Source organism: Doryrhamphus excisus, linkage group LG2 (genome assembly GCF_037039965.1).
Source record: "Doryrhamphus excisus strain RoL-2023G ecotype Guam linkage group LG2, RoL_Dexc_Guam_v1.1, whole genome shotgun sequence".
In the NCBI taxonomy this organism is placed as follows: Eukaryota; Metazoa; Chordata; class Actinopteri; order Syngnathiformes; family Syngnathidae; genus Doryrhamphus; species Doryrhamphus excisus.
In genome coordinates, this window is record NC_136358.1 from 4,770,432 (window position 1) to 4,782,043 (window position 11,612).

At 46.0% G+C, this 11,612-nt stretch overlaps 1 protein-coding gene across 2 annotated transcripts; it reads right to left on the reverse strand.

The window, feature by feature from the left end:
• Positions 1–8: 8 nt before the first annotated feature.
• On the reverse strand, positions 9–11,133 carry hdlbpb (high density lipoprotein binding protein b). Of its 2 annotated transcripts, XM_058067883.2 has the most exons (28): positions 11,003–11,133; positions 9,515–9,593; positions 8,953–9,054; positions 8,729–8,880; positions 8,448–8,663; positions 8,162–8,368; positions 7,855–8,070; positions 7,564–7,770; positions 7,255–7,362; positions 7,070–7,174; positions 6,902–6,980; positions 6,683–6,822; positions 6,505–6,609; positions 6,321–6,434; positions 6,163–6,249; positions 5,964–6,095; positions 5,291–5,509; positions 4,997–5,218; positions 4,696–4,914; positions 3,625–3,766; positions 3,412–3,539; positions 3,243–3,347; positions 3,035–3,169; positions 2,817–2,960; positions 2,570–2,749; positions 2,392–2,508; positions 2,163–2,324; positions 9–2,083 (listed from the first exon to the last, which is right to left on the reverse strand). In XM_058067883.2, exons 3-28 carry the CDS (start codon positions 9,026–9,028, stop codon positions 1,991–1,993), a joined length of 3,810 nt encoding a protein of 1,269 aa, XP_057923866.2. In that variant the 5' UTR covers positions 9,029–9,054; positions 9,515–9,593; positions 11,003–11,133; the 3' UTR covers positions 9–1,990. The 2 variants fall into 2 exon arrangements, with proteins under 2 accessions (XP_057923866.2, XP_078652091.1); XM_078795965.1 differs by having other exon boundaries at positions 8,729–9,054.
• Between the last annotated feature and the right edge of the window lie 479 nt (positions 11,134–11,612).

The following is an 11,612-nucleotide window of genomic DNA, read 5'->3' on the forward strand; positions in this document are numbered from 1 at the left end:
GATTTTTCTTTCTAAAACAAAAAGACACGCTTCTTTTCTGTCAAATTTTATTTAGAGTAAGAAACAAACCCAACTGACATTTCTTTTATTGCAGTACAGTACTTACACAATCACACCTTTTTGTCAAAATGCTGTTGATTTCTTACTTATTAAGGCCAATAGTGTGTTTTTCTTGGTAGCTTTTCACAGAAATTGTAGCTGCTGTGGAGAGGGGCAGCTCTGTCCTGCCATTTAAGATCAGACGACAAGCATAAAAGCAACAACAACATGAATTTAAACGAAAGAAAAAAAAACAAATAAATAACATACAGTACATCCCTGGGTTGCATAGTCTTTTTCATCAACCTGCCCTCTGCTGTTAGATGAATTTACGCACCAAATTCGACCCTGAACTCAGCATTTTACGCTAACCCCGCAATCGCTAAGCATCGTGGGAAACGTAGTCTTTCAGCCTAGATTAAAAATCTGGCGCCACTCCGTGCTCCCTTGACCCAGAGCTTCAGTGACGAGGTAAGACATTTTTAAATCATTTCGTCTGTTGATGACGAGGCATTAAAAGCAGCGGTTTGCCCTGCATTTTATGTTTAACGCCATGCTAAACTACGCTAATCCCAGCCATAACGAAATTTGGTTCGATTAACTTTAAAATGTAACATTTTATGTAACAAATGTAACATTTCACTCTTTTAAAAAAAGGAAATCCCATAATGCTATGCGACGACACTAAAACACGAGTTTTGCTGTAAACGCTAGAGAAATGAATGAATGAAAGGAGGTTGTTTGGAGTCTTTTGTGGGGGGAAAAACTAGACAGAGGTGGGCGGATCGATACCAATATTGAAATCGTCGACTCCAGGGTAGTATCAGTACCGGATCGATACTGGCGTTGTAATATCAAAATTTTTTTTAGCTTATTTTTCACTATTGACTTAATCTTGCGACAACAATAGTATGTAATAAAACGGAATGCACTTACATTGTAAATTTGTGTTAAATTATTCAAATAGTTATACGTTTTTTTGCCCAAAATATTTGTTCTGTGTTTTATTCTGATTATAATCATCAATAAATTGAAGAAATCATTGAAATTATTCAATGATCTTGAAAAATTTATATCAGTATCAGTGATACTGGCCCTGTATTTACCATAATTGGTATTGGATTGATATCAAAATTTGTAATATCGCCCACCTCTAAGCAGCCTTTGAGTGCACATTGACAAAAGTATCAAGCATTAATGAGAAGCTCTTAGAGTAAATGACAATGTGAGTCCAAGTTTGGTTCAGCTTCATCCAAACACAAATCTCAAGCACACACACACACACACACACATACACACACACTCAAATATACCACCAACAAACAAAAAAATTCCCTCACAGTTTTAAAAAAATAGCAAAAAACTCTTTATACACGTACAGTAACCACTGGCAACATGTTCCCGAACCCTGAAGAACATTATTCACCCACAAACATTATGTTGCTACAGTGGATGCTTTTTTAAAAAAATAGTAGATCACAGTAGTCCAAATGAAATGGCTCCTTTTTTTTTTCAAATAAATAAACAGAGCATGAGATCAGTGCAAGAAGTCGCCTCATCACGAGTCTTTTTTTTTTTTAAAGAAAACTACAGCAGCCGGTTTGCTTGAAAATAATCTACACCACACACACACACGCACACACACACACGCACACACACATGCGGCCAAGCACAGGAAAAAGAATTAGCAGTGAGTTGAGTTTGGCAGTCTGTGCAGTTCCAAGACAAAACCTTTTAGAAATGAACCGGCGATGGGGCCAGCTGAGAGGCAGAGCGGGACATTAAAGAGAGTGCGACATTCTTGTTCTCTCTTAGGGGGGCAAAGGAGAAGAGAGGAACCAATCTCCCAGAATGCATTGCAGCAAAGATTCGGGAGGAAGGAAGGAAGTAAGGAAGGACGGAAGGTGAGCAGCAATTTGATTAGATGTCTGTTGTTTCAGTGGATCTGCTTTCAAAACTTCTTGGGACCCCAGGCGGACATCTGCTTGGGGGTCACGCCTGTCCCAAATGTGGGGAAGTCCTCTGCGCTGGTCATGTCTGGGGCCTGTAACGAGCCGCAGACACCCACATTGACCCGCTGACCCTCGACAGAGCACGTTTTGTCACGTGCTGTTTGGCCTCACCTTATTCTCTGTGGCATTCCACGGAGCGTCGCGCACCACGAATCCTTTCGCCGGGCCCCCGCTGCCATCGTCCGCTCCGCCTGCTCCGCCTCCACCTCCTCCATAGCGCGATGGAGGCTTCATGTATGCTGCCAACGTCTCAGTCTCTGTCACGCTGAGAATCTAAAAGAGTTGCAGAGGAGGTGTCAGCCATGTTGACCTCTTCCCGGAAGGCATCTTCTTCTCTCACATATTCTTCCTCCAGGTTGAGCAGATGATCGATGGCGCTGTCCACCGTCTCAGGAAGGCCCGTCACTGTCACTTTGTCGGGCTCGTCAGAGTTCGGTGGAGGGAAGCGGATATCCACCTGCAAACACACCAGAATGTTATAAAAACTGATGAAGGTAAAGATGAGTATCAAAGCTCACCTTAAATTCCTCCATCAGCTTGCGTATGGCTTTACCACGGGCACCAATGATGCGGGCGTGCGTCCTCGGGTCCAGGTGCACATCTTGGCTGACCATCTCCTGAAGCTCAGCCACTAGCTGCCGGATAGCCTGACACGCCTCCTCCACGTTGCCCTCGTACCCCGAGATGACAATCAGGTCCTGGGATAGACAAGACACATGAACCAAGAAACAGGAAGTGCTTCATGTGAAGCGTAAAGCAGCACACCTGTTGCTCGTCTCCTTTGTCAGGAAACTGGATGTTGACGTCGTGCTCTTTTCGGATCTGGGAAATGACCGCCCCCTTGCGTCCGATGATCTTCGGATGGAACTTTGGATCTACAGACATGGTTACCTTGAAGCTCCGCAGCATCTGGGAGCAGACGTCTCAAGTTAATATAAGTGAAAATACATGAGGCGTGTTCAAGGACATCAATGTGTCTTCACCCTGTCCTTCTGCTCCGCCTGGAGCTCTTTGACCCGCTCCAGCACGCCCTGCTTGGCTCGCTGTACGTTGGCAACGAGGCCTGTCACCTTGATGACATCCAGCTGCTTCTCCGGTTGCGGCACCCAGATGTTTACCTGCATATGCAAACATACAGCACATGGAGCGGCAAGCAGAGGGCGCCAGAGAGTCAAAAAAGGACCAGCTCACCTCATATTCCTCCATCATTTTTCGTATTCCGCTCCCCTTCTGCCCGATGATGTAGCGATGAAGCTCATAAGACACCTCAACGTCCTCTGTGATGGGGACCAAAGCCTGAGGGAAAAAAAAGTGATTGAAAAAGAAGGCGATCTAGATCCAAACAAACATGAGAACCTACCAGCAAGGCCGTCTTGGCCAGCTCACACTTCTCTGCTCGCCCTGATATGGTGATGATGTCACACTTGCGCGGGACAAATTCAACATCTGGACTCACATCGCCATTCTCCTGTGGTGACGCCTCTGAACCTTGACAGGAAAACATAATTGTCTCTAATGTCGGCTGTTAGAGGTTACAGCTACACAATGATCAGCAACTGGCATCAAGAACAACCTGCAGAGGCGTCTTCTCTCTCGGGGAACTTGATAAGGACCTCATGCTCCCGGGTGAGGTGCTGAATTCGGCTACCTTTGGGCCCCATGATACTGCGGTGGTAACGCTGAGGGATGGCCACATCCACGCTCACCTGGGACTCCTGCACGGGCGAGGAACAGAAGACAAGCAGAGGCAACAACAACACGGTTAATCACTGGGGGATCATCTACTGTAGCATAACAATACCATGCCTAGTCCCTGTAAATCAGGGGTCTCAAACTCAATTTACTTGGGGGCCACTGGAGCTCGGGTCTGGGTGAGACTGGGCCGAATCAGGTTTTCCAAAAAAAAACGCATTTATTAAAAACAAAAACAATTTTAAAACGTCGTTTTGGTTCTTTTCTACAAGAAAAGCTCTGATAAAACATTCCACTGTTCTCAAATATCTTAATTTTTATTTTTCTACACAAAATAAGATGAAAAATAAATAAACAAATCAAGAATAAAGAAAATCAATCACTCAGTAATAAATAAATATAATAATAATAATAAAACGGCAAATAATAAAAACTTAAGAAACCACATATAGTTGGTGGGTAGACAAATTATTTTTTTCAGATTAAAATGAACAAAGCATTATTAGAGCCCTGTAGACATGACAAAACACGACTATAGTCACATTTATACTCTTTTTATTTACAACATATTGCGCAACTGCAGGGTCTTGAGACACATGCTAACTCGCAAACTAGAGCGCTAGCGACCTAAACGGTAGCCTTCAAGTTATTTCCTTTAAACTTAAATAGCCAAAAACTTACCACTTCCACACGGATAGGGAGGATAACTATTAACAGTTATTTAACCTTTAACATGAACATTAATCAAACATAATACATTTTTCTGGGTACATGATACCATACAGCATCCATATCAAACTTGCACGGGCCGCACTAACATTAAACTTTCATATCAAGGCGGGGGCCTCAAACTAGTGTCCTGTGGGCCACATATGGCCCGCGGGCCGCGTGTTTGAGACCCCTGCTGTAAATCATCAAGGATGATTTGGCTGCCTTTCTTGGAACTACCTACCAAGTCCTCGATGATCTCCCTGATGCGTTTCTTGGCGGCTTCTATGCAGTCCTTGGCCCCCTTAAGAGAAACCTTTTGGCTGTTGGCACCCGTGCGAGGGAAGCTCACGGCCACGCCGCCGTATTCCTCAGCAAGTTCCCGCAACACCTGACCTCTGCGACACACAAAGTGGCGATGGTGGCGGACGTCCACATCCATGCTGTCCTCCACTACATCGTCCTGGAGGAGAAACATCAAAATAATTGATATCTAAAGAAATAAAGAAGAAATGAAATATAATGAGTCCTGTGGAGGGCATCACCAAGTTTTTCACCAGGCTTTCTAGTTCTTTCTGCGCCTGATGAACAGCTTCCTCTTTCCCCACGATAGTGATTAGTTCCTGCTCCGTGTCATCAGGTGACGGAAAGATAATGCGGGCGCCCGTCCTGTCTCGTACACGGCGAATATTGGCCCCACCGCGGCCGATCAGGAACTTGTGGTATTCGGGCTTGGCCTGCAGTTCAACTGTGAAGTTGTTGACTTGCTGAAAGGAGGAGAAAAAGGTCAGTCACACCTCCTTTTTTTAATCTCTTCTTCATTGTTTCCCTTCATGAACCTTCTCCTCGGCCAGCTGCAGCAGTTGCTTCTTGGCCTTCTCCACCTCCCCAGCAGGTCCCCTGATGGTGACCTTGTCTGAGCCGGAGCCCTCAGAGGGGAAGTGGATGTGGACGCCGCCACACTCCTCCATGACGGAGCGAACCAGGCAGCCCTTGGAGCCGATCAGGGAGTTGTGGAGCTTTGCTGGGATGGTGACCTCCGTCTCTTTAATGTTGGCCTTGAGGAGGGATGAGGTGAGGAAGGCAGAGGAGCCATTTTGAGAAGACCTTTCATTCATTCATTTTCTACCGCTTTTCTCACAAGGGTCGCGGGGGTGCTGGAGCCTATCCCAGCTGACTGTGGGCGAGAGGCGGGGTACACCCTGGACTGGTCGCCAGCCAATCACAGGGCACATATAGACAAACAACCATTCACACTCACATTCATACCTATGGACAATTTGGAGTCGCCAATTAACCTAGCATGTTTTTGGAATGTGGGAGGAAACCGGAGTACCCGGAGAAAACCCACGCATGCACAGGGAGAACATGCAAACTCCACACAGAGATGGCCGAGGGTGGAATTGAACCCTGGTCTCCTAGCTGTGAGGTCTACGCGCTAACCACTCGACCGCCGTGCCGCCATTTTGAGAAGACGGCGCACATATTAGTTTTGGCCATCCATTGACTCACCAGTTCTCTTTGGATGGCGAGGATTCGATCTCTGGCCACCTCACAGTTGCCCTTCTTGCCCGTGATGACGATCATCTCAGAGTTGCTGTTCTCTGTGGGCAGGTCGATCTTTGTATTGGTCTCCTCCCGGATCTGGCATGATTGACAACACGTCATTTCTTGGACACAAAGTCACATGCTCACATGAGTACAGCACTACCTTTTTGATGTTGGCGCCACCTTTGCCGATGATGTTTTTATGGAACTGCTTGAAGATGGGAACAGACAGCGAGAAGCTGTTCTCTATCTGCAGAGAGCAAAGTGATGCCAGCGAATAAATCAATTCACAGTAGCCAGCGTGCTTTGTGGAGGTCATACCAGGTCAGCAATCATCTTCTGGAGGAACTTGGCACACTTCTCCACCTCACTCTTGGGCCCTCTCAGCTGCACGATGTTGCTCTTTTGCGCCGGGTCGGGGAAATTGATGATGACCTGGAGGTCACGATTCATAAGAATTCTTTTCATCAAAGTGAAGGAAATGTTGAGGAGAAAGCAGAGTCACCTCTGGGAACTTGTCTCGAACTTCCTTTATCTTCTCTCCCTTCTGGCCAATGATTGTCCGATGGAACTTGTGCTCCACGATGAGGTCTTTGGTCCTCTCATTCTCCTGGAAGGCAGTTTGACATCTAGTCAGCTTGCTTTCACCGCACTTCTCATTATTATGATAATCTTGTGCTCACCATTCTTTGGACCATCTCGATGAGTTCCCTGCGAGCCAGCTGGACGCCTTTGGGATCTCCTTCAATCCGAACCAAGCCGCTTCGCTCTGAGTCCTGCGGGATTCTTACTGATACTTTGTATTGTTCCTTTATCCGATTGACTGAAAAAGAACAGAGAAAAGGTTGGGAAGACAAAAACTGTATCGTATGGCTCACTTTTTTTCCCAAGCATCTACCCACTATTGGCGCCGTTCTTCCCAATAAGGTGTCTGTGGAAACGCTGGTCTACGTTGATCTCAGTGTAGTCCATCCTCACCAGCTGGACACACAGAGGCTCAAAATAAGATCTTGTAAGAAAAAAAGAGAACTATGACAAATAGAATGAGACATTAAATATCCCCCACAGACCAGGTCCTTAATGATGTCTTGTATGTGGGCTTGAGCCTGCTCCACTTCCTCCGTTGGCCCCTCCAAGCTGATACGCTCCTCACCATCTGTAAACTCAATGTGAACCTAAGGACGCAGAACTAGTCAGCGTGCATCCTCAATCCCGTTCTGCTTTTTCTTTCAATTCCATGTTACGTTGCTCTTACTCGTGGCAGCTGCTGTGTTATGCGCCCGATGTTCTGTCCCTTCTTGCCGATGATGAATCGATGCAGCCAGGCCGGAGCTGTCACCTCCACCACAATCACACTCTTGGCCTGCAAGACAAGTATTAAACAGAAAAAAGATATGGGGTATGCTGGAGTCTATCCCAGCTGACCACGCAGCATATTAATAACACGACAAGACCTGAAAATGTATGCAAACAGAGGCTAAATGTTGTTTTCACCATTTTCACCATTAACCAAAAAAAACATGCTAACCAAGGTTGGCTGTACCCAAATACTGCATCTCCTCACCTTGGCGTAGACCTGTGTGAGAGCTGGACCCAGCTTGTCCGGCTCCCCCCTGAGGATGATGGTCTCTGAACCTGAATCCAGCAGAGGCATCTCCACCGACACCCCCGTGGCCTCCAGGATCTCTTGCAAGGTGTTGCCCTTTGGGCCAATGATGTACTTGTGCTGCGATTTCTTCACCTCCACTGAGATAGTAGTGGTCTTCCTCTTCTGTTGGGTAAGAAAAGTAATTAGTTATGACTTGTTTTGTTTTTACTCTCTTTGGATGGACAGTGTTCAACGAAGCGACCGCACCTTGTCGTCGTAGATGGCTCGGATGCGGCTGAGCGCCAGGGCGACAGCCTCCTTCTCCCCAGTGATGACGATCTCGTCCTTCGGCAGGCTCGGTGGAGGGACGCTGATGCGAGCGCCAGTCTCCTGACTCAGTTCTTGCACCAGCCGGTTGTGCGGGCCAGCAATGAAGGGGTGGAAGACCTTCTCCAGGGAGAGACGCTCCACTGCACGCTTGTCCTGGGGAGAGTGAGATGGAACATGAAGTGTTTTTTGAATGATGATGATCATGTGTCAAAAGACAGCCAGGTGAGCATCCCCCATGTCTGACCTGTTCCGCTGAGATCAGGAGTATCTCATGACGGGCCTTCTCGATACCCTCCTTGGTGCCGGTGACGCGGATGTTGGCGCTGGGGTCGTCTGGGCGTGGAATAGCGATCTTGGTGGCCGTCTTCAGCTCCAACTCTTGCAACTTCTCACCATTCTTACCGATGACAAAGCGATGGTGCTCCTTGGGGATGCCCACTGTGGCTGAGGCCTAGGGTTTGTTGGAGAAAAAAAAATAAGTGCATTCACTAAAAATGGAACAAGACAAACTGTAACTTTTCTGACTTTACCTGAGTCTGCAGTCGTGCTACAATTTCCTTTCGAGCCTTCATCACAGAGTCCAGTTTTCCAGTGACCATGATGGATAGGCCCTGGTCTTTAGCCAGGGACAGCTCAATGTGGGCTCCTGTCCGCTGCATGATGTCCAAGCACACTTTAGCCTCTTCACCTTCCCCAAACTGGCTGTTGTCCTTGTAGCGACGCTCCTCGAGGGGCACGTGGAACACCTGGAGACATCGCAGGCCAATTGTGAATGACGAGTGTCGTTGGATGCTGTCGCCGGCAAACTGACCTGCGTGATGACGGAAGCTTTGATGGGTCTAATTTTGCCCCCCCAGGCAGGAGCCACCTCTCCAGCCTTCTCCCCCGGTGCACCTTTCTCTGGCAATGGCGGGAAGGCCTCCAAGTAGGTGGGGATGTAGGCTTCATCCTCTGGGACGCCGCCTGCATCGGAAAGGTGAGTAAATGTGAACTGAAAAAATGAAAATCTGTTGATAATATGGTCATAAATGTTACCGGTCATCTCCTGGTCTTTCAGGCCACTGCGGTGCTCCGCAAAGCTCTCAGGGGTCAACACTGCCACTGAGCTCATAGTTCAAGACTTATTCCTCGATTCCACTGAAACAACAGAAAGAAGGTAAAAGGAAACATGAAAAAACAGATGACGAATACGTATATATTTTTTAAACATGGCTAACCACTGGCGTAGATACACGCTGCATCTGAGACTCCAATTAATCCTTGACAAGTCCTAAACAAACACAGGGGGCCTGTAGTGCTTCGGGGGAAACACAAATCACACACACACACTGCGGCGACTGCTAGTAACATTCCTGGTGATGCACAGTCGTAAGATCGCTAAACGTTCAATGCTAATACTCTTTGCACCAGTGACTTTCTGTCTATGAATCATTCCAGGCATTTCACGCTCCTCTGAATGTATGCCAGAGCTTTACCTTAATTCACAACTGCAAGGTGACATGCTGCCAACAACAACATCAAGATAAGCTAAGTCAGGCCAAACTTGTAGCTCACTCAATCTACAAGATGACACATTGTCTTGTGCAAGGAGTTTTACCTGCAAAGGTCGATTGCCAGAGAGTCCGTCCAGTTAGCGGCTACCGTAGGCGCTTCAGTGTGAGTCTGTTTTTCAGCTCCTGGGTACATAGCAGATTTTAATAATTTGGGGGAAAAAAACTCTGAAAGCAAACACTGCAAAGACCCTCCACACCAGTGGTTATGCGGATTTCATCGTAAAGCCAAGACGTGAATGTAGTTACACCAGACATGCTTGAACTGTACAACAATTAGTGGGCAGCGGTGACTCAGAAGGCAGAGGAGGTTGTCTCAAAACCAGAGAGTTGTGTTGTTGTGTCCTTGGGCAAGACACTTCACCACCTTGCCACCAGTGCCACCCACACTGTTGTATAAATGTAAATGAAGTTTTTGGTGGTGGTCGGTCAGTCTACCCCAAGCCTACCACCACCAACTGCGGTGACTGTGGATTGAATAACTAATAGATTTTCAATGTGAAGCGCTTTGATATCATGTAAGGCACAATGTAAATCCATTGCCTTATTATTCTATTGTGCACAACATCTAGCCACACAGCACCCCCCAATAAAGACCCAGTGCATTATGTGTTGGGTAGCAGCTAATGGAAGGTGCCTAGTCTACCTGGTCTAGCCATATCTGGTTCTTGGGAATGGAACGTCATCACAATGGTGGAGGCTGAACTCCATCCATCCATAGGTAGAATATAATTTAAAGGAGCTGTTGCTTTAAAGATGCACATGTTGTATAATTATTATTAGATGCTTTATTATTTGACAGTACATAAAGGTTTAAGTTTAGGAGGGTGTAGTACATGTTAAAGACTTATAACTTATTTGTGTACAGTATTTCCTGTTTGGCCACTTCACTGGCACTACATCAATGTTATGTAATTCTAATTAAATAACACATATTATATAGTGCAAACCTTCTTTGTTTATTAAGGTTCTTGCTTTTACAACTAATCTGTAGTTATTTGTGATAGCGGTGCTAATGAGAAATAGTGAAGGATTTGGGAGGGGTGCATTATTTTCTCTATAAAGTCCATCACTTGCAAAGATCGACGATAAAGGAAAGAAAGAATGAACAAAAAGAACAACGACTGTGTTCGTGAAGTAGAGGAAGATGGAGAGACGACATAATCCAGCCCTAAGGCGCATCTCGAGCCGGTCGACTGCGTTGCTAGCTCGGGCGTTCCTGCGCTTCAAAAAATTAACCTCTGCTAGCAATCGCGGCTGCAATATGGGAGTTTTTATGCTTTTATAAATGCACAATATAAAGCAACGTCACGGTGGCCAGACCTCACGGTTAGCCGCCTGTGCTTTCTGATAATCGGCTAAAAAAAACACGCCAGGCGCACTAGCTCCAGGGCGATAACCTTGCTAACCCCGGCTGCGTCTCTTTTGTCGGCAAACCAGCGGCTCTCTGTTTAAGCTATGTGTGGACGTGAAGCTTCCCGAACGATACTCATTTAGATAAAAATGTTAATAATAAAAAAGCAATGGTATCTCACCTTTACAGAGAGAAATCTAGCAGAGGGTGTGCGTTTGACAGGTGATGGTGTAAACACAGATGTGATTGGTCTAGCAACATTTCCTCTGCCGGCGGAGGGATACACTCAGATGCGCTCTACGGACCGGCAAACCAAGTGCCGCAGTATAGTTACGCCACAGGAGCATCTAAATAAAATAGACCCCCGTGACTCATCTTAATCTTCTCCTTTTATAATATTAAACATTGCTGCTGCCACACACTCAACATGCTGTGCCAACTGGTCAAAAATCAGCCATTGACATGTCCATCATAAATTAATTGCCAATTCTCAGTTTCGAGGCAAGGTGGAAGTAACATTCCAAAGTTGGAGCGTTATTATTATTATTGTTATTTTACAACTAGTATCTAGAATTATATATGATAACATTATTACAGCGTCAACAATTAACTTAAAAAATATAACTACAGTAACTTAGACGTTCACTTACAATAAAGTTTCTAAATTTTATAACAAAAACGGAAGCAGCTGCCAGGATCGTTCACAATAAAAGTCAGCTCCGACACGACAAGCACAGAACTGGCTTTTTATTACGCTAGGTCACAAGCACCAAGCTTTATTTTCAAAAGTA

Coding starts and splice junctions, on each gene's coding strand:
- hdlbpb (XM_078795965.1), bottom strand. CDS start 9,028: ATGAGCTCAGTGGCAGTGTTGACCCCTGAGAGCTTTGCGGAGCACCGC. Junction 7,175..7,254: donor TAACACAGCAGCTGCCACGA/GTAAGAGCAACG, acceptor CTGCGTCCTTAG/GTTCACATTGAGTTTACAGA. Junction 6,096..6,162: donor GTGGCGCCAACATCAAAAAG/GTAGTGCTGTAC, acceptor CAATCATGCCAG/ATCCGGGAGGAGACCAATAC.